This window comes from Oculina patagonica, chromosome 4, assembly GCF_052425735.1.
Source record: "Oculina patagonica isolate OP01 chromosome 4, crgOcupat, whole genome shotgun sequence".
NCBI lineage: Eukaryota > Metazoa > Cnidaria > Anthozoa > Scleractinia > Oculinidae > Oculina > Oculina patagonica.
Window position 1 is genome coordinate 16942190 of NC_135761.1, and position 23674 is coordinate 16965863.

The 23674-nt window shown below is 39.9% G+C and overlaps 1 protein-coding gene across 1 annotated transcript in view; it reads left to right on the forward strand.

Moving 5' to 3' along the window:
* The window catches only part of LOC144649770 (uncharacterized), a 104131-nt gene that overhangs the window by 64772 nt on the left and 15685 nt on the right, over positions 1–23674 (forward strand). Inside the window, exons 3-5 of the mRNA XM_078509354.1 lie at positions 17010–17168; positions 20494–20600; positions 22710–22926. Coding sequence (XP_078365480.1) covers positions 17010–17168; positions 20494–20600; positions 22710–22926 — 483 coding nt within the window. The remainder of the gene's footprint in view (positions 1–17009; positions 17169–20493; positions 20601–22709; positions 22927–23674) is intronic.

The window sequence follows — 23674 nt, forward strand, 5'->3', positions numbered from 1 at the left end:
GTTCTTGAAACTTGGCACCACAAATGTGCATCACAAAAGAAACAAAATGACACTCTTAGGGCTGTTGCCATGACAACAGTTTTGCCGATAAAAACTGAAATTCCCAGTTTTTGTCTTAAACCAAGAACCATCGATATCTAGCGCAGCCAAACCGATGGTGGGAATTAAGGCAATATGGGAACTATGTCTGTTCTAAGCAGGACCCTTTGTCTCACTTTAGAGGTCAGATATGGGGATATTTGTCTTTTTGAAAGAGAGAGACTGGAGCTGAAAGAGTTGCTATGGCAACAATACTAAGGGTGTCATTTTGTTCCTGTTGTGATGCACATTTGTGGCGCCAAGTTTCAAGAACACTGCTTCAATATTTCCAGAGATATTTTTTATTCAGTATTTTACCATTTTTTAGAGTCAAATCTTATGACGTCATCACTGATCTAATTTGCATAATATCTCAATATCTAATACGTCAATATCTCTGAAACGAAAGAAGATATTTCGAAAAGAAAAACACCATTCTTCTGTATTTCGAAAGGCCTTTCAAATAAGCAGAAAATATTTTTCATGTCATATACACTTTAAACAAGACTACCATATTTACTCGAATGCGCCGCGGCGCTTATTAAATTTTCGCACCGCCAGTGTGGCGCTATTATTATTTGAGGGCGGCGCTTATTTAAAATTTGGACGCAACAAAGAATCTTGTCTTTCACAGTAACTTCAAAACAACGCCCTTGATGAAACAAATTGTTTAAGTTTGTTTTAGAGCTGATTTGTAGTGCTGTTTTTAGTAAAACTTTATTCCTCGGGACTGCGGCGCTTAATCGAGGGCGGCGCTTATTAACTTTTTTGTCCCAAATCCACTATACTTTAACTTATCAAAAAATAAATACCAAGAGTCAATCTAGATTTCGAGAAAATCAAGCTTGTTTGAAAACGAAATAAAATGACGACCGTTGCCATGGTAACCTTTGTGACTAAGTGACCAGTAAAAAATTAAACTTTGGTCATATTTGATCATTATGGTGTATTTTGGCAAAAATCGATCATCGGCTTACTACATAATTTTCATTTTCAAAACGACCACCCAAGGGCTTAAAAAACTACATTGAGCCTCTTGAACAAAGCAATTATTAACTGCATTTGCCGGTACAAAACAGTTTATAACGATACAAGGTATTCGTGGTAGCTGCAAGGAAACATCGAGAATTGCGAATAAATAAAAAAAGTCAATGCTTTCCGACCTGGTATTAACCTAAGCTATGAATTTTTATACTAGTGCTGTCAGCAAACTAGAGGAGAGGGAGTTGGGAAGGCACGAGATAAGGAAGAATTAACACCAGCTAGGGAGGGGTAGAGAGGCACGAAAGCGGCAAGTGAGGAAGTTTAAGGCAGTGAAGAGAAAGTAGACTATAACACTGCATGAACGTGCTCGATCAAAGAAACTATCCGACGCCGAATGCACAGAACTGTCATAAAAGGTACATTGTATACGTTCCCCACTTGTTATGTCGCAAAAGCCGAGCGCTGCATTAAAAATATCAAACGAGTTTTGAATAAAGAGTAATCTTCTAGAATTTAGAGCACATTTCTAAAAGGGCGCCTGAAAGGTTTTTATGTAGTTCATCTCACATGCAGTTTTTTAATATAATATCTTTACGAGTCAGTTGTAGAGTGTACTACCGAGAACTACCGAGTCGACATTATTTATTTCTTATTAGGAATTGTTGTCCTTACGCGTTCAAAGGACTGCGATCGATGGGGTCGAATGTACTATACATCTTGCTTTTATATTTAGATTCGGAGCGTTTCTTTCTAGAACGGTAGAATTATAATTTATTTAGCTGTTCCAAGGAAATCCTAACTGTAAAGAGCCAACCTCAAACGCTCTCAGTCACAACCATGAAAATAAATTAAAGTTACATTCAAATTGGCTTTTTGTTATTATGTAATTCCCGAGCTGAAAGTTTGTGATGACGTATGGAGATCCGACTTTTCAAAGTCACGCGATCCGCCTGTTTGTTCAAAGTTGGTTTCTCGCAAGCAATCAACAAGCCTTCCATTATTTTGCGTCAAAAAGTTGTTTTTTTTTTCGTGAACGCGATGTTCCATGTGTATAGTTGATCCAAATTTTTTGCGAGGTGGCGGGCTGGCTCCGAGTTATGGGTCTTATTCTCGTGCTCTGCTTTTTGCACTGCAAAATTACGTTTTGTTTCGCCAATATGTAACTTATTAATGTAAACTATAGTATACACTGGGAGCATTTCCTATAGGCTACTTCCATTCCCCACTTTCCCTCGCAAGAAGCAGGTAAAAATGATTGCGTAAACTAAAAACCGACGAAAATTGTCCTCTTGTCTTAACCCAATTTACTCGTTGTCTTGTGATTTTGCTTCTCTACGCGAGGAAGTAAAGACTACTCGTAGTCTATGGGTTCATGAAGAATTTAATAAGATTTGCAGTTGGAGATATTTCTCTTTGAGAGTTTGTGCATTGTAAGTAAAGATCAAGAAGCTATGAAGTGTAAGTAGTTGACCAGTAAAATAAAGGTTTTGCTCAGTACGAGTTAACGAAACAGAGAGGGAGGAGAAAGGAATCCGTTCGGAATTTCTGGGGGTTTTCCGTTTGTCATGAAAAACAGGAATTTTAGGTTGAAAGTTAAATAGCAGCGGCGACGGAGCGTTTTAAAACGTTGGGGACCCATCGTACTCCAAGCCGAGCACATACACCCCCCCCCCCCCCTCCTGGGGAGGAGAGGCATCTCTCTTCTCAAATTTCCCAAAATGTCTTTTTAAAAAAGTGTCCAGTGTGTAATCGATTTGTGACAATGCATATCATAACAAGGAAGTTCAGAAGATCCTGCTTTATGGTGCTTTTTCGGTTTTTTTAGACGTCGGAGGGCAGAAAATGTACGCTCTGAGGTCGCCGATGCCACAGGCAATGTAAAATACAGAAAAAAATTCCGGTTATACGAACTGTTAGAAAATTCTGCGTCATTTGTTCATTTCTTCCATTTCCAGTCTCCCATCAAGAGAAAAACAAACCACAAACTAAATTATTAATGGGAAGCGCCATCAGTCTCGGCAAACTGTTTCAGCCTGGGAGCACAGCGGCTGCCCTTCCATCTTAGGGACGGAGCATTCTTTTTTCGAAGGGGGTGGGGTGGGGTTGGGGAATTTTTCTGGGCAAAATATTTTTTTCACCTTCAGGTTGTGCAAGATTTTTTTAAAAGATGTTTTCTTACTTTTTTTTCCCATGGCTCCTCTTGCACGTTTTATTTTCAGCCGTTTTTTTCTGTGCAGGAATATTTTTTTGAAAATTTCCCACCCTAAAAAAATAATGGTCCGTCCCTTGTACATCTTTGAAAGTACTGATTGAAGATTTTAATGACTTATTGGAAAAATCCAATCCGTTAGAAAGAAAATGCAGCCAACCGTTCAATGTGAACTCAGCGTCCGACTTTAACTCAAGAATTTACTGGTTCGGTAATCGAACATAATCAAACTCACACAATTGGCTTGTTTCAACAAAAGGCGCCCAGAAGGCTGACAGAAAGGCCTGAAATTTGCTGAGAGACACCTTTCCTCCCCCCCCCCCCCCCCGAGGGCCCCTGGATAGAGGCGACTAGCGTCGGCCTTCAAGCACGGATCTCGGAGTCTACCTTTTGTCAAATCAGTGTAGATTGTGACACAACATGTCCCTGGAAAGGCCCAAGCGGTCCCCGGTTGGTTAGTAAGACCTGGCATGATCTGGCTTTTTTCAACAAAAGCTGCCCATACGGCTGGCAGAAAGGCCTGAAATGCTCTGAGAGCCACCCTCCCTCCCCCAGAGGGCCCCTGGATAGACAGCCAAACTGCCACAGGGCTGCTGCCAGCTGCGAAAAACACGACAATTATGAGTAAAATACCATGACATTGCTCTGACTGGCAAAAACTGGTGAAATTGACCCGAAAACTGACTATGCCCACCCCCTAGCAAGCCAGCAATTCAATGCCCGACCCTGGGCTCCCTAGGGCTGTTAGATCAATGACTGAGCTACGGATCCCGGAGTCCACTTTTTGTCAAATCAGTGTAGAAATATGTTTTGCCAATCAAACACGATCGAACGTTACTTTAATCAAGCAGAATCGAACTCTGGAATTCAAGAGCTTTTTCCTTGGCCTGCGCTTTGTCCTTCCAAAGCCGTTTCATTTGGTTTCAAGGAGGGTCTATTATAGGGGGTCGTTCAGTCCGCGGACCGCCACAATTTGTACCCTCGAGACCGTAGACTGCTGTCGTTTTCTTCTTCAGACCGAGACCGCTGTTAAAGCAGAACGAGTTTCATCATAAACGTTTTTTTAAAAACTACAATAACTACTTAAAAAATTCCCTCAATTCATATGATATGCTTGCTCAATATTTGTATTTTCCTCACAGGGACCACAAGAATGTAAGAAAAGAACATAACTTCTTAATTCTATTCATTATTAGCGCCTGGGAATATTAATGGCACTTAGAACGGTTCGACTATGAAGGATATTAGGTAGAATGTATCGTTGAAACTAACCTAGAATCAAACAATGTGGTCCAAAATATTCCACACGAATCTACATATGGTGGACCTTTAACCCAAAGGGCCATATTGAATGTTAATAGTCGAAGTACAGAATTACCATTTCCCTTTATTTATTTATTTTGATATTTTTTTCACAATGAGCGGCCTTCCAAGGCTCGTGGGGGGGGGGGGGGGGGCACCCGTCGCGCCCCCACCCTACAGGTCTGGCGGCCTTGCGTGATATGCACCAAGGGTCTAGGTTGCGGGAGCAAACTCCAATATAGCTACAAGAAATAGCCCAGCAAAATCAAACATTATGTTAGAAATTTAGTTTTCCTAGCGGGGTGTCTCTCCATTTAATGATTTGAACATCATAATTACTTTGGTATATAGCCTCTGATTTCTAAGATTTTTCCAATTAAGTCTGCAAAACAGGTCAGCAGTATTGGAATCATAAGGCGCGGATAACAATATGCGAGCCGCACGGTTTTGCAGCTTCTGAAGTTTGTCGGCGAGACTAATACTGCAGCATCCCCAAACAGTGCTGCAATAGTCAAACTGTGGCTTTACCAAACCATTAAAGATGTTCAAAAGGGTGTGAAATGGTACGAAATTTCTAATACGCTTAATCAAACCTAACGATGAAGAAATTTTCTTACAAACACATTCAATGTGAGTATTCCAGCTTACATTTTCATCAATGTGTACACCAAGAGATTTAGTCGAAGACACCTGCTCGGTAGGAAAATTATCTATGGTAAGAGACGGTTTGTCAGACAAGCAGATTCGCCTTTGTCTTGAAGTTATTGAAGTTTGATCAGCCCTGCATTTAAAGTTTGTTCGCTCGCATAGTTTTAACAGGGACTGAATCTGAATCTACCCATTCTATAATTCGAATTTATTAAGACTACAGTGTATATCGATATTTATGTCGTTTTCGTTTTACTACCGAACAAAATCGAACTTATCGCGTCATACAAGTTCGATTGGTTTGATTGAGTTCGGAAAACGAACTCATCGTTTCGATAATGTTCCATTGCCGAATTAGTAAAAAACCCAATCAAACGATTGGAGTTCGATTTGATTGGATACGCAGATTTTATTGTTTTGCGGTGTTTAAAAACCTGTGATGGCGCACTAAGCCTAAGTTTTTGACATGTCTTCTCAAATGAAAACCCAACTCTATAATCCAACTTGAACGTCAACTCGATCTCAATTCAACTCGAAATCCTAACTCTGTAAATAGCGAGACCTCAAACGCTCTTTGTCACAACAATCAATCAATTGTGAAATGTCATGAGGAATTTTAAGATAAAGTTACATGGTAACGGATAAACTCAACTAAACATAGCGACAACACGGAACTAAAAGCAACATTAGTTATAGGGGACAAACTCGAGTTTCAGTTTTCACTGAAGACGCTAGCTGTTGCGTACATAAACAGTCACCTTGCTTCGAACTAATTTCCACTTTGTGCCAAACATGTTTTCTGGACCGATAACTGTCCTTTTGTTGGTGGTTTTCATTTTACCAGGTTAGTGGTGTAGAATTTTACTGATTTCAGCTTAATTTCCTTTGTGCTTCACGTAACTGCTTCTTCGACTCTTGAAAATTGCGGTTGAGAAACGAAAGATCAAAGCAAATTGACTAATAAATCTTCGCTATAGCTTAAATTTTTTCGACTTACAACACTCGCTGTGAGTCTGACGCCAAGTGGAAACCAAGTGTTCCCTAATTTAAGTGCTTCTTTGCGCTCCACGCAACTGCTCTTTCGACGGTTGAGTGTGTGTCTATGTATGCGTTATGGAATTTGTTAACATCGTTTTCCGGAAGCTATCCTGAAATAGTGTGCGGATTCTAAATGCACAGCTGACTGTGTAAGCAAAAAAAAACAATTTAGTTGTAGATGATGTTAGTTGAACGTGATGAGACTAGACGGCCCATAGCCAGCGTAGCTTGGCGTTCTAGTCAGTCGGGGAGAGCGAGAAACCGCGCGCGCGAGCAAAGCGACGGCGGCCTTCCGCCGTCGCTTTGCTCGCGCGCGCGATCTCCCCGACTGATCGACTAGAACGAGTGAATTCAAACGAACCCATTTTGATAGTTTCTGCTGCCGCAGAGTTGACACCAGGTAAATATGTTTTAACAATGGTACCCGGCAATGATTGAATGCAAACTCTATCCAACGGCACGTTCGCTTTATCTACAGCAAGGGTGTACTCCTCCCGGTTGTTCCGGAGTCTTGCTCATCTCTCTATCTGTTCGCTTTCTTCAGTCTTCTTTCTTAGTAACCTGTAGTATGGAAGTCAAACAGCGTGTTATCTCGCATTTTTTTTTATTTGTAATTTTATTTTCTCTTTCTCGATCATGGAAAAGAATTTGAATGAATTCGAGATCCGTCTGGTGCTTAAAGGAGAAGTTCACTCCAGAATGGCCATTTATTTTCTTTACGCTAATAAATAGTTTATACAAAGATATGTTTTTTACCAAAATTTCAGCCTCCAAATTGCGCTATAACCCTACGAAATCTTTCCCAAGATGGCGGCGTTCAGTTGTCGAGTTTTGGGAAAGATTTCGTAGGGTTATAGCGCACGTTGGAGGCTGAAATTTTGGTAAATAACATATCTTTGTATAAACTTTTTATTGGCGTAACGAAAATAAATGGCCATTCTGGAGTGAACTTCTCCTTTAAGTTTCCTTCCGTGACAACGTAAGCTAAACATGTCACCAGTAAGTGGATGAGTCGGGCGAGTGTCTGAACTTAATAGCTCTAGATGTGTTATCCGAATTACTGCATTAATTTAAAATAAACATTGTGCTGTGCTTTGTTTTAACCGGCGGGCATGTGAAAGGATGTGGTTAAGTAGTTTGCAAATGTCAAGACAAAAGATCCCGAAAGGTCTTTATCTTATAAAGCACAATTTTCACGTTTATGTCATACGGTTCACATGTTGTCTCAATCTTTTTCGAGGCTGAGTTAAACAGTTTATCTATATTTTCTTTTCTTCTTCGTTTGTACTAAAACGAGGACATTGGATTTTGCTTTCTTGTTCGTGTCCATGGCAACGGAAATAGAATATGCCGATGGTCAATGTCTTATTATGTTGCGTCTGACTACTCAAAATTTTAATCTGCAGTTGACAGAATCGTCTGTTGTTCAAGGGTCACAAATAGGTCTGGCGGGATGCGGGATGGGGCTTAAAAATAAAGGTGGGATAAAAACATATGTAAAACATTTTAGTGCCGGGATACGGGATGAAATTGTCTTGGCGGGACCGGGATGTATTCCTTTTTGTAGGCGGGATGTGTGATGCATGTTCTGAAATTGAAGGTGGGGTGTGGAATCCAAAAAACGTTAATTAAATATGGTAATTATAAGTAAACATGACTTCGATAATACGATTTTCCTTGCTAAATGAACTTTGTTTCGGTGATGATCGTGTTTTTTCTAAAATAGTTTGGCGTGCAGCCATAACTACATGAAATTGAGTGATTAATTTGGCTGTGGCTGGTAGCTGAACAAGTTATACGACCCACTTTAAACTTGAATACTGATCCCTTGTTTTTCACAGTGAAAAGAATCTAAAACAAGCTTGTATTTTAAGGTTGCTTTTAAAGTCCGATTTTATCTCGTTAAAAAAAAACCGTTTTCACTGCGCAACCGGAATTTTCTCCAGGTGGGAGAAAAACCAACCTTTCCTCGACCAGTGTAAAAACAGCGGCAGAATCCTACCCTTGTAGGGGGTAACATCTCTATTTAGCTGTCCACTTAACAGTTGATTCATTTCATACCTTATACCTAAAGTGGACCAGGATAAGTTGTATCAATTCGCATTCGGGCCATAAGTGGCATTTACAGCCGTAGCTCTGTAACTCGATTTCCATAGGATGAAGCAACAGGTGTTTTGGATTTCAATTGCTACTAAGCTAATCAATTCGAATGACCAACCTTGAAAGCGAACTTCCTTTTTATTTTATAACGGAGAAGATTTAAGGACTTTGTGTCCAGCTCGAACTATGAGTTCGAGTATTTAATGCCGTCGTCATTAAGTACATTGTTCAAACGTACAAAACTGAAACACTACTCGGACTTCGAACCTATACGCCGCCTGGTACGAAAACCCAAAAACCCAGTGGGAAAATGGGAACGTACTCCCCAACCAAATTGCAGGCGCATGAACCTTTGGGGGTTAAAGGTAAAGTACAAAGATAACAAAAGTGTATAAAATAAAAGTTGAAAAGTTCGAGAGCTGAGATGAATACATTACAACCATCAGCCCTTATATACGTTACAACAATAGAGTCAATAAACGCCATAACGGCTCACGGGCGTTCATACCAATAAGAAACTATTTACATTCTCTGTCACTGCCACAGGCGGGATCGGAATGAAAACTCACAATAAGGGGGGATGGCGGAATAAGGCCCAAAAAGGGTGGCGGGATGCGGGATTGCAAAAACCTATTTTGGATCTCTTGTTCTGCTATGCAAGGCACGTGAAAAGACTTCGTTGAGGTGATTTGATTAACCTCATATCTTAAACTAGTAATACGTGACTCGCAGGGCCTCGCGAAGCTCTGGGTTGGGGAGGGGGGGGGGGGGTGTTATAAATAAGGAGTGGATTATTTGAAGTTGAACATTAATTGAATTGTACATATTCAATTTTCCACAGTAGGCAGGAAGATATATTTGTTAGAAATATTATTTCAACGGGCATGGCCGCGACACCCTCGTTCCCAGGGTCTACTCCGCTTTAAAGATGGTGGCTTTTTCTGGTTCGTAAAGAGGTAGAAAGCGTTGGGAAGCGCAGGCTATTTTCAAAATCATCGACAAATTATTGGATAGTCGCATTTTGGAAATTTATTTGATGGCATAAAAAAAAAAGAAGAACGAACGGCAGGAGGATTCGAAGCCTCCGCCCGCGCGCCCCTGATGGCGAGGAAAGGTTTATAGCCTGAATAGGCGTTGAGGGAGTATTATGTGGAAATCAATGTTATTTTAATCCGAAAAGAAAAACGATAAAAATGAAAGGCTCAGAATTCGAACCCACAAAAAAAAAAGAAAAAAAAAAAGAAAAAAAAAAACCCTGGCCGGATTCGAACCCCCGACCTCAGGTCCGAAGATCTGATTTCAAGTTCGACGCCTTACCATTAGGCCACCAGCGCGCGGCGGCCGTGTGACGTCATTTCCGCCACACACCAAGCTCACAAATAAATAAATAAATATATATATATGACCGTAAACTCCACACGAGATTTCATCCCGCCTGAGCCCTTTGAGGGACAAAATTATACACCCCGCTACGCTCGGCCTTCGGCCTCGCTTCGCGAGGAATGAAAAACACGATTTCGCGTATGCCCTTTGACCAAACAAATCTCCGTTTTTGATAATCCTTTAGCATGAGCACAGAGGAGAAGTGTTGGCTGCATGAGTGTCGATTTTTGTGTTTGGCAGAAACTAAATAGACAATTTCTTTAAGGCAATTTCTAAACGACCGATGTCGTTTAAATTTTGACGACAATATCTGCATTTTTTCGGGGACAATACTACTTAAATGTAAGAAAAGGTTAAGTTTAAGCAGCTTTATTTTAACGCGGTTGTGTGCTTACAAAGTAATGGCTGGTGGGGCCACTTCTGTGTAAATAGTTTCTAATGATTATGTTACAACATTTAGATAATAATCCTAGCTGTCAGTATGCTAATTGGCTACTTAATTGGCGTGGCAGAGTCAATATAGCTAGTTTTTCCGTCGAGTGCCACTAGCTCTTTCGTTAAAGTACTGCCAAGTGTTACTCTCGTTTAATAATTAAAACAGTAATTTTGTTTCCCGAGAATCTCAATATATTAGCACAACCGAAACTAAGAAGAAAGGTGGTTGTAACAGTGCACTGTTACCCCCTGACGTCGTAGCGGAGCTCCCGCGCGCGCCGAAGGCGCACACGAGCGGGGCATCCCTAGGTACGCAAATGGTAATCTATTGAACCTAGAAATTTTGGTGGTAGCCCCGGGCCCGTACATACGTAGGTACGTACGCACAGATTAGGCCTGGGGACGAGGTTGCCCGCCCGTGGCTAACAAGAAATGTATGGAAATAACAAACTGCAAATAAAGCTCGCAGGGCAAGACAAAATGAAGACAGCCGGTAAAATTACACAGCAACACTACACAGCAAAACAACTGAGAGGTTTATTGTCCAACTGCTCTATTTGGTTTGCCTTTTTTCATGTGTGAATGTATCGAATCAGATGCGCCTTTACCCCCCCCCCCCCCCCCCCAAAAAAAAAAAAATGTAATTCTCGTTAGATTGTTACACGGTTATAATTAAAATTTAATTTTATTGGACTCTGGTCGTTTTTTTTCGTAACCGTAAAACGAGCAATTGACGTTATATCTAGGGCTTTCCACAAGTTGCTCGGCAACTTTTTGGCAACTTTTCATGTTTCGAGCAACTCTTTACCCTTCGAGCAACTTTTTCTCTCTCGAGCAACTTTTTGCATTTTAAGCAATTTTCAGACCGAAGATCTCCGAAGATAATCCGAGTGTTGTTCAAAGGCAATACGAACGTTTCCGAAGATTTACGAAGTTTGCCGAAGATTTTGGAGGAACATCTTAAGACGTTCCACCTTTCGGCTCATTCTGCATATTAAAACATTACAAAATTCGTCACAAACATGACGTCATCGATATCATCACGATTTTTCTCAGTTAAAGAATTCCTTGTTATTTAACAAATTTTCCCCCTAATATGTTGTTTAGATACTTCTTTTGCTGTAAAAGTGCATAAAACTGCTTAGAAATCTTACTCTCAAAGGGAAATTAGCATATATTTAGAGAAATTCTCTCGATTAGAAGCAACGTTTTGGATTTTTTGGAGCAACTTTCGAGCAACTTTTATTATCAGAAGCAACTTTTTTGTATTTTTGGAGCAACTTTTGAGCAACTTTTTGAGAAAATACGGGCAACTTTTTTGGAAATCTCGAGCAACTTGTGGAAAGCCCTAGTTATATCTATCGACTGGATGATGTGGACGTTTCAGCTTGATGCATGTAAACGAGTTTGTGTTATGAAAACGCGGGAAAATTTGTTGCGTGGTGTTCACTGTGTAGCCGTAGGCTGAATGAAACCGAGAGTAGAGAACTTTCTTACCGAAATTTTTCTCGCACGACGTCCTCAAAAGTCATCTATATTCCGTGAAATTGTGGAAAACGAGTACGAAGAGACCCGGAATAACTGCGAATGATACTCCCTGTGCAAGTCTAGTTTGCTTGTTTCTGTTGTTTGCGGATGAATATATATGCGACCATCAACATCGAGAATACACAACAACTTTAGCAAATGATTATGTTAAAACGAAGCTAACCACGCACTGCATGGATCAAGTCCGCTGAAGATATATACAGCACTCTGATGCAAGGTAACAACCTGTACTGAATTGCTGAGCCGGATTTTATGACAGAAAATTTCATGATGTTTTTACTTTCGGAACGGAGTTTCTATTAGATTCGGTCGGCAAAATTAGATCTTTCTGTAACTTATACTTCTCCCCTTTCAGTCGCTTAACTGGGATATGTAGTACATTTAAGCTAACGCTTACATGTCAATTAATTTTTTTGTCCCCCTGAGTTGGTTTTATTTGCTATGTATTAAACTGTGCACACGGTTAGAAATAAAAACTGAATCACCACCGATTTATCCCAGGTATAAGTTGTAAATTTGCGTACGTGAGCAACCCATTTGAGTGCACCGATGTTAAGACAAATACAGGCAAGAAAAATAAGACGAGAATATTTGTCCACGAAATATATTGACGTCTACTTTGCGTAAAGCAAAACGATAAGAGGATCGTAAAACTATTTTCTATTATTAGAAAGCAGAGAATTAACTCAATTAATTTTTAGACCGTGAGTTGTTCTGCCTCGAGATTATTATTTTTGTTGTACCGTATAAAGACATTCATTTTAACCATGATGGATTAAAATTTGTCTTGTACCTATGGGCCAGCGTATGCATTAAAGCTTTGACCGCATATTTATCAAAATGGAAACACTGTGAACTCCAGTAAAAATTAAATAAATTAAACGGGAGCTCTGCTTTAAGGCTTGCCTAAATCTATATATTAGATTTTGTAATGTTACCCGCCCAGAGACTTCTGGCGCGAAACAGTTTTATTGTTAGATTTCATGCGACCTCGAAGTAGCCAATGAGAACGTGCGCTGTTGTGGAAAAATATTCCAGCTATATAACATCATCACCATCATCATCATCATCATCATCATCATCGTCGTCGTTATTGTTATTGTAGTTACTGTTACTATTATTTGAGGAGTTGAACAGGAGGCTATTAACATTGTGTAAATTATCACCAGAGCATTGTGGTGTTTGCACTTTGACTTTCGTCGTGTCGACGAATTTTCCCCAGTCTTAAAAGCGATGCGATAATTGTTGCAGTGTGTAGTGGTAGTATACTGTTTTCTACGAGAGACTTCCTCTTCACACGATCACAAACTTTATTCTGAAGATGACCAACGACACTGGCCAGAACGCCAAATTTACTTTTGATGAAACATTGGCTGTTTTGAAGGAAAATGTTACCGTTTTGGAACATTTTTATATCACAGATGTTTTGTTACAACTGTGTAGGTCGATCTTGAATGGTCTTCACCAAAGAATTATATTCTCATTTCTCAACTCGATAAGGTGAGATAGCATATGAAGTCTGATACCCTAAAAGGGTGAAGGAGGAGAGTAAAATAAAGTTAGATAGCCTGATCAACCTCGTACCCAGGGCGCTTTTCTACTTTTCCTTCAACTTGAAGGGAAAAGTACCCTTGGGACGAGGTTGGAGCCTGATCAAATCCGGCTACATCTTCAAGTGAAAAAACAACGTGACCGCACACAAGCCCTCCATTTTATGCAACTGTATTTGCATTCGTTCTCGGTAGTAATTCCATCAACTGATGAAGGTCAAATATTTTGATCATAACGTCTACCATGTCTATTTATACTTTAAAAAAGTTTGTTTGAAACCGTCTTTACAAGTTGTCAAACGATTGTAGATTTTACTTATGAATTCAAATAACATCGTTATCATTATGATCGGTCCTTATTGCGCCATTGGACACATAAGGCCTGTATAGTTTCTCTCTAGCGGGTGCGGTCTTGCAGGTGCCACTTTTTGGACTTCATCTCATTTTAGGTCAGGATTATGAGTCTGGACCTAACTCTTCCCTTCTTTAAATTTCTCTTGGCCTCTATTCCCGGTTGTTATTAGTTGTTGCTTTTATGCGGTGTCCAAAACAATAGCGATAGGCTTTTACGGTTTGACCAATGCTAGTGAACTTGGCAAATACTTGGACGGCTCACATATTTCGCAAGGGCGCGAGAATCGAAGGACTAGCAAACTGGATTGACAGGGTTTTGATCGGCTGCTAGCGGCGAGAGTAAACGGAGACGGCATTCAACACCAAGACGTTTTCTGGAACACAGCAATTTTCTTTAATGCTGAGTTACCTCGTAAAGTTAATAATCTTCACAGGTATTACACACGTTAAAGCGTACAAGCAAGCTTTCTGGGGTGTTAAGAATAATGATCGCAGGCAATAGATTTATCATCTGTGTCCGCATAACTTATACATATATAATCATAAGAGGTAAACTGAAGGTGTCTGCTGGTAAAAACGAAAGTACAAACTGACTCGACACTGAGCCGCGTGTGTTCCAAACAATGAACGTTTTTTCAAAACACAGCCAAAGTCTCATGAAAAGTAAATTTTACGTTCTGACCAGTCAGTCACTGGTCATCTTCAGAATAAAGTTCGCGGTCATATCAAGTCCAATTCTCTTGTGGCAAACAGTTGTTGATTTAGCCGTTGATTTGGTACTATCCCCTCTTCAGAGGAGAAGGTCACATGTGAAAGTTCATACCCCGCTCTTCATTAATAAATCTCCACTCTAAGGGCCTGTTTACAAGCAGCAATCCCCGTCATATTTTGATGGGACACTTGAACATGTGTTCAATTTCAGTTAGCACAAGTCATGTCTTCCCTCTCCCCCCGTCAATGTTGCCTTAAGTTTTTTTTAGACCCGTCAATAAGCTGGTATTGAGTCCGTTTTGACTCGTATCAACATTGGAGGGGGGAAAGAGGGTAGTGTGTCCCATCAAATATGACGTTGGCCCTAGGTGCTAGGGTTATCCTAGCAAGAGGGTTAGAAGATAGCCCGGGTTTACATGCAAAATTCGCAGGTAGGGTAACCCTACTTACCCGGGTCAACTTACACCGGTTACGCTTCAGTTAGCCTTGTAAAATTTTGTCGTTAGAAACTGTTATTCGAAAATAATTCCGTTCCAGTGCAAAAATACGACAAATTGTGAATGAACACGATGTTTATTGGTCACAATTCGCTATTTTTGTCGGTATTTTTAAACATATTTAGCTTTTTGGAGCTAAAATAAAGTTGTCCCGGGTAGGCGAGTTATCCCTAGCAGAGCGTTTACAAGGCGCTAGGGTTACCCTAGCAGCTAGGGTAACCCTAGCACTCAGCTAGGGTTACCCTAGCTGCTAGGGTAACCCTAGCGCCTTGTAAACACGTCGATGAAAAAAAGAAGAAATGTGGGAGCGCTAGGGTAACCCTAGGTGCTAGGGTAACCCTATGTGCTAGGGTTACCCGCCTGCTTGTAAACAGGCCCTAAATAGCGATGTAACGAATGATGTGGTTTTCGCGGTTTTCACTTGAGTATCGAAAGTAATTTGCGTTTGCGCATGGGTTTTGCATTACTACGCTCAGTGATTAGTTTAAAACTCTCGCGCCACTTTCTCAGCCAATCGGAAGTAAAACTAAAACCAATCGTGACTCGTTCCCGCACGTTTTCCCTCGCTTCGTGCCAGCTACATGTATTTGCTTCGAGTTTTGATTGGTTTACTGAATTGTCTGTCCTTTGTGATTCGCCAGAGCACTTACTTTGGTTTTGGTTTTACAGACACTCGATTGAAAACTGCTCTATTCGATAAGGAACCTACTAGGGGTAGTTTTAGTTCTGATTTCATTTTTTTTTTTCAGTTTATCTTATTTTTATTCATTTCTAATACAAATCTCGTCTTTTTACTGTAAATCATCATGTTTACGTTAGTCTTGCGTATTTCCGCGTAAATCAATGTTAATTTTCTTCATTGTACCTTTACTAAAAAGGCCGGTTTGGCACAAATCTAAAATTACAAATCTACGTTGTACCGGACTCTGGTATTATGATAGTAACACATGCTTGATCCAGCGTATACCGGCAGGTTTATCGTCCACGGTTGCTTGAACATTTCGACGGTCTCTTGATTTGAACAAAAACTCTTTTTGTATCCTGTGTATAATAATTGAGACATATGTAGGTAAAAACTGCAACAATATTTCTTTGCATGTCAAAATATCGATATCAATAGTGTTACTCTCTTTATGGAAAATTTCAGTTATGTGTAATATATTTATCTGGTCGATTAACGGACCTGGCGTGCCCATCATAATAATATAATAAAGACGTTATTAAGCAATTATTGGATGAGGCTGAGTATGTTATGAATAATTATGCAGATCGAGGAGGGTGTTATGCGAATAACACCCTCCGAGATCGGCATAATTCTTCATATCATACGAAAGCCGAATTCAATAAATGTTTTATTATTCATTTAAAATATTTCCAGAGCTCCAAATGCAGAAAATAAATTTAATATGGTTTTCACAGAACGCAAAATACACGAATACACAACAACGTTCGCTTTAAAATTTGATTTAAACTTCACAACTCTGTTACCTAGATTAAAATTCCCTGTCATTTATAATGTCGATATTTAGCAGTTGCTTGAAGTGTCTAGTGAAGCCAATTCTGATGACACAAAGCGACTTTTTCGAGTACAGGTTTCCATCGTTCTTGCTAACTTCGACGTAGAATTTTTGTAAAACTGCGCCAAGTCCTCCACTGTGGCTGGTCCAGAAATTGTATTTTCTTAAAAATACGCTTTAAAAATCGTTTGACTCGCCTTCGTTTCTTTTTTTCCCCTTGTCTTCAAATAAGTTGGTGATTTTCTGCTCGTCGAACTGCACAAATCTCGCCATTTTCCCAGTCGTTGTGCATCGGAGCAGTTTCCGTGTAACGTGGGAACGAGGTTGCGATCGGCTAATGCCGTGGGAACGAGGTTGCGATCGGTTAATTTTTGATATTGGACAATTGACGTCATTTAAATGACGTCAATCGTCGTATAATGGGACCTTCTTCCAAATTTGGTCAGCGCTAGCCGGTTAGCTGGAATTAACCGGGGATTGAAAGCCAATCAGAAACGGAGAAATATTTTGAATGAATAATAATTTAAGTTATCATTGATGAACATGAATTAAAATCACTCAGTTTGGGGATAGGATGGTCCATCTTCCTCCTTTCTGCGGGGTTTTTATTTTTTTCTTTACTGATGTGATGTTGTTTCACTCACAAATGCTTTAGCCTGCGAGGCCACTACGGTATTTATCAGCCCATCAGCAACCGTGGTATCGAATAGCTCATCAACACTCAACGCAACAACACCAACGCCTCCTCCTCCGCCAAGTTCAGTGGCCAACATAAGCTCAATTGCAACAACCGGACCAAGACCTTCTGAAAAGAGTAAGTAACAGTTTTGAGTCAATGTTAACAACAACAGAAGCACGGGCCTAAACTGAGATTTAATTTGTCGTGAAGCCAGACTCATTTTTTATGAACTGAGGCGATAGCCTGAATTTCAGACCTCCCTCTCTGGTCGCCAGACTGAAATTCAGACTACTGAGCCGACTGGTATCTTTTTGTCAATCCGAGTCAAGTTTTAGGGCTCATAAAATCATTCTCAACACCAAAATGCAAAGGTACTATCACACTCAGAACGCTCTGGGTCCGAATCACGAAAGATTGTAAACATCGTGATTCTCACTTTTTCACAGCGCAGTTTAATTTTTTTTTATCATCAGTCTGCAGATCATCACTCAGTTGTATAACTATACCTGTCAAGATACGTAGAAAGCTGCAAGAGAATGGTAAAGGGTATCTTCGTGATCCGTGATTCGACATTTTCTGGCGTGAAACGTGGTCTGACTGTTCAGTTCGTCGCGAATCGTGATCTGTTGAACGGTCGTGATCCCGCGGGATCAGATGGGCAATGTAAATTTTCTGCAAGATAGGAATCGAACCACAGTAAAGATGGTAAACTGAGAAATTAGAACGCGAATAATTTTTTTATTCCGTGAAACGGGATTTGTAAATCCACATTACCACCCTATTGATCAGGTTTTCTTAAAAGTAACACGCCCGAAATTGCGTGCAATTAATTTATTTACTCTGGATCTAGAAGGCCATAAAAGGGAAATCTGGCAAACAAGATGGTAGCTGAGCTCTTGTTACAGCCCCTACCCTCTGGCATCCAGCATATTGGCAGATAGAGTGGTCTTCAATAGACCATTTGCATTATGACGTAAAAGCGCAAAGACTTCTGGTAGTTGTAGTTAAGTTCGCGGGAAAAAACCATTTCTGCCTTATGATTGGCTAAGGGCAGCCAAGCGAGAAGGTGGGCATCCAGCATCCAGGACTTTTATTTTGATCTGAAGTTGAGCTGCCAAGTTTACGCTCTTTGTCGCTACGAAATTTGTTTATACATTTATTTTTTCAGTTCCCTGTTAAAAATATAGAAAACAGGATGATAGCTTTGGAATGAAAATTGACTGAGTTCTGTGTTTTAACCAAGACGGTCAAATGTTGTTCGTGTTCAAGTAATGTATCAGTCAATTCCAAGCGAGATCTCCCCCCCCCCCCCCGGGCAACCCCCGGGCATTTGAACGCTACTGAGGCCCAGATAGTGGGGAATTTGATCAAACAGAAGCCCGGATGGTCGGGTATTTGACCGTCGACAAAATGTGTCATAAACTATAACTGAACGCTAGCGAGCTCAAGCGTGTGAAGTTAGTAATTGGTTACATTTATAATGTAAAGTAGTTTCAACGTATCTTTTTCTATTAAGATTAGCTTATTAACGGGGTATGAGTGTCCGTTTAGACCAAGTGTTAACGAGAAAACTCAACTCACAATATCATTTCAGCCCTGACCGGTGAGGCATTTGACCGTGCAACTGTCCCACATAGTGGGGAATTTGATCAGACATTTTGAAAAAAGTCAAATGCCCGGGGGTTTGCCCGGGGGGGTCATGATCTCACTTGGAATTGACTGATACATAAGTGTACGTTGTGTGGCGGAGTTGACTTGGTAGAAATTCATTCATCGCGGCCGACAACTTCTCTTCGTAAATAATTTTAGCCTAATATCACAGCTTTAAAACATCGCGCACTGGAAACAGATTGCTTGAAAGGACGAGTCTAGGATATAACTAAATTTGTGTGGAATCAAGTGAAAGCAAGGCAAGCCATTAACTTTGTCCATCATCTATTTTTAGACGTTCAACAAACGATCGCTTCCATCGATCGCAGGTGAATTAATTCTTCACTGAAACGCTTAGAAAATTTACCATTTATCATGATTGCTCAGCGGGACGATCAGTTTAATTTATTTTTACAGCGAGACAGAGAAAAGAGTCAAATAATTTTCCTCGTTCAATCGAGCTTCAAGGGTCAATCATAAAGGATTTTCAAACTACCCTGTGCAGGTGAATACAGATTTAATATTTGTTTTTATCTTAAAATTGTATTTCTGTTTTCGTCAAATTAGAACTGTAATTGCAATATTCTTTAACAAAGAAGTTTTCTTGTTTTTGTGCTGGAAATGTCAACTCGTCGAGTAGCAGTTGTTGGTTTCAATCCGAGCGAGGGCCGTGTGAGAGAATATAATTTTATTTCCATAATCTTGTTGATGAACGATTACTTGTGAGACTCGAATGGTTAGCCTCAAAGATTTTTACGAGTGTAGACATCATGTACTGTACTTCCCCATGTTTAGAAAGGGTAAAATATTGCGTCTTCGTATATTATTTGAAAATACCTGGCAAGCAAAAGTTTTAGGAATTTAATTAAATAACCGCGCGGACTCGAGTGGAGGAAACACTCGTTGAAACTTCACTACAAAACGCAACCCAGAAAATATACAATTTCTTGCATAACTTTTTTTCCATTTTAACGGACTTGGTTTTATACTGAGAGGTTGCTTTTTCCGCTTTAAATGAAGCCACAGGGACGTCTTCTTCGGTGAGAGTAATTTTATTTACCTCCATCACGATTTTCTTGGGCAAGCGGGCTTGATGACGATTCAAAATTTCCCGCGAACCTAACTACAACTACCAGAATTCCTTGCGCTTTTACGTCATAATGCAAATGGTCTATTGATCGTCGTGAAGCAATCTGCGGTTTCTTTGGTTTTGTTGTACTATGCACTGTGATTGGTCAAAAAATCTCGCGCCACCAATCCAACCAATCAGATGCAAAACCAGAACCAGTCGCGACTTGGACAAGAGTGTTTTTCCCGCCCTTAGCGCCCGGCGTTTTAGTGTTTTCATTGGTTCGTTGTGTTCAGGTACATTTGTTGTGATTGGCGATTCTATGCAACTGCTTAGTTTTAGTTTACGATAATCCATTGAAAACCACTTAAAGTGAATTCAAATGTATCTGGGAAGCATGTTCCTACAGGTTTGGGATGAAGCGATACAAACAACTCAGCGATGAAGAGATGTTGCCTCTCAAGCTTAATAAAATGTCAATTTTGCTTTCTGTGAATCAAGGCAATGTTCTTGTATTTCATTGGTTTTGTTGTTGTTTGCTTGACATGTACAATATGAATTAATTTAGACAGTTCTTTTAAGGTTTATTTGAGAACTTATTTACATGAGAGCCAAAACTTTTATGTACTTTTCTTGCTCCATTAATTTTTTATGAATTTTTTAACTTTAAAATGGCATTTTTAGGGCTTCTTTGGGATTAAAAATTCGTACCTTAAATTTCTTTTGTTTATTCTTGTTTAGCATGCGCCAAGCTTGGCGTTATAGTCAACGTTACATGGGACAAAATATTCCAGAATAATTCATCAGACCTACTAGAGCAGGCGGTTAGGAAATTGTTTTCAGATGCGGTAAGTGAATTTACACTGCTTTCGTTAGAGGTCCTTTGCAGCTGTCTTCTTTTAATAATTATGCAGAAAATTTATATTAAGGGCTGCCTATGATGTAAGAGGGTCTCAATGAACTGGTGGCTTTTACGGTTAACGGTTAAAATTTTGGCTTTTTTACGGCTAAAGTTTAATCTATTTTCATTACGGTTAACAGAAGTTAAAAATTGATTTCCATTGTTTTGTAAGTTTAAAATTAATTTCTATTATTGAGAATTATATTTTAGGTCTCAGGGCCATTCTGGGACGCAGCAGTCGTTTCCTTTCCGAAAGCGCGGGAGGCACACAAAGGCTTTAGGCGCGAACGGAGCCCAAAAATAGGTTCCTCGCCTGATCATGATTCGAAATTCATGTTTTTTTGCGCTTCAAAGCAAGCAATTTCTACGCAGGCTATCTATGAACATGGAATAACTTTCCTGCCTCTACATCACTGGCAATCGCCTTGCTCCTAAGACAGGTGTTGAACTGTGCGTTAAGGCGGGAAACGGCGCCACAGCATTAGATAATGTATCAAGTGCAACATTACTTGGACTTGACATAGATAGCAAACTTTCGTTTAACGAACATGTAGAAAAGACATGTAAAAAAGTGGCCTCCCGTATTGCAATTCTTAGAAAAATAAGATCGTTTTTGCCGTTAGCACAACGCAAACAATACTATAACGCCTTAATACAACCTATTATAAATTATGGTAGCATAGTATGGTCGGTGTGCAACAAAGAATGTCTAAACAGAATTCTTAAACTACAGAAGCGCGCAGCCAGAGTCATTCTCTTTGCAGAACCGCGTGCATCATCTGTGGAACTTTTTAATAGACTGGGATGGATCCCAGTACACGAACAATGTAATATAAACAAATGCGCGCTAGTCCACAAACGGATCTATGGAAACGTCCCTACCTTTTTAAGCGACCAACTTGTGTTAAATAGCCAAGCAAACAAAAGAAGCACTCGCTACGCTTATTTTAACTTGCGCTGCCCGAAATTCAGAAGGGAGACAGAAGGCGGGCGCACTTTTTCTGTTTCTGCCACCCGCCTTTGGAATGCTCTCCCTATCTCAAAAAGGCGAATCGAACAGCCGAAGCCCTTTAAAGAATCTCTCAGAGATCGGGTGTTTTCGGAGCAGCAGCTTTTACATCATTTTATTGTATAGTTTTAACTTTTTAGCTTCATATATCGTTTACTATTATGCATATTCGTATTCAATTTTCAATGTATATAGTGTTTTTATAATATTCTAGTGTAATTTTTAGGGAGGGCCACAGGTTTGTTAGCTTTGCTATTTAGTGTTACCCTCATTTTAAATAAAGTCTTTATTATTATTATTATTATTATTATTAAAGGAGCGATGTCACGGTAAATTAAGTCATTTTTCTGCTCCCTTTCAAACTTAAGGAAACCTCAAAATAATAGTTTTTTAACATAGAAAAACAACAAAGGAGTAATAAATAGACAAAAGTAACCAAGAATGGTTTCGACTGATAAAGATTAACACAAATTTTGAACGACAAATTTGAAAAACTTTGTCATTTTTTTCAAAATGGAAGGCTAGACCCCGTTACCGTCCTCGGCTTCTAGCCCGGCCCTTTGTTGGCTTGAATGTTGGATGAACGACGTAATCAAGTTATAGTCTCTAAACGGGAGGGCGTGCGTGAAATCTTCACTTAATATAAATCGGTTTGTACCGAATGAGTATCTTTGATACGAAATATACCACTAAAAAATAGGCAAGCTATCTTGCATAGCACCGCCCTGAAAACCTTGGGGACATGCAAGTTTGTAAAACAAACATCGCATATAACTAGCCACACTAATTATCACCCTATTTCATTGTAATGTGTCTCTGAAAAGTTATTTAATGTAACCATGATCTTCAGCAATCATCGTCCGTATGTATCCTTTATGCATGAAGACGAAGGAAGGCGCTATCATAAAGGCAGCACGGGCTCGATCGCGAATTTGGGTTCTTCGATCTAAAGCCGGTCAAACACACTAGCTAACTACTAGGCTAACCGCAATTAATTGCATGTAGCAGGCATGAAACCCTAAAAATGTGATTTCTTTGTGCTTACAGCTGACCATGTTGTACACTGGAAAGCACGACGATGTGTTGGTATCAGAGGTAAAGTTTACAGAAAAAGACAAGATGGTGTTCGCGAAAGGGAAATTGTGCTTGGTTTTTAATGATGATGCTGACTTTATTGAAGACGTGTTTAAAAAGAAAGTGGAAACCGGCGAGCTTAGGGCAGGTTTTCCAGTCATAAAAGGCAGTGCTGAATTTGAGGCTGTTGGTGAGTAAACACTTAATTAAATTTTTGCAATTCCACCCGGCCACCACGCAGGTTGGTTTCCACATGCTGGAGATCTATCTACAGGCAGAACAACAGACTGGTCGTCCAGTAAAGCTCTATTTAATCGGGCGTGGCCGATTTATAGTTTACCCTTTGGTCGTCCTAGAGCATAGTCTCCTGTCGGCCAAAAAGACGGGGATAGCTTGGGGTTGCTACAAAACCGCTACGGGTGACGCATACCGCAATGGTTTTCATTTTAGTTTTGACAGGAAATCGTTGCAGGCACACTTGGTCGACTTTTGGGTTAATGTGTAATCAGGTTGTGTTTTTTTGCTTCGGCGGAAGGACAGAGAAAAAAGCTTACGGGGCAAAGTACAGTATGGGGCCAAGTTCTCGGCCACTTTTGACGTAAACTTGTATTTCTTACCTCAGAAGAATCGCAGGAACTTGAAATTTCTCCCAGAGCTAGCTACATTATTCAGCTTTTTGGTGTAAAGCTATCGACTGGTTTAAAATTAATTTGCCCGAGCAATAATAAAAATAAAAGCTCCATTTGTGGGCCCAGTTCTCGGCCACTACAAAGCTTGTGCGTAATTATCTGTAAAAAAAATGCTCAATTAATTTTCACAGTCATAAAATCACTCTGTAAACCTATTTATGTTTTATCGATCCCAAATTATTTTTATGAGGCTTTGTTTTACTTTAGAAAAGAAGGATTTTAACGCGCCTAGTTGCCTATGTGCAGGTT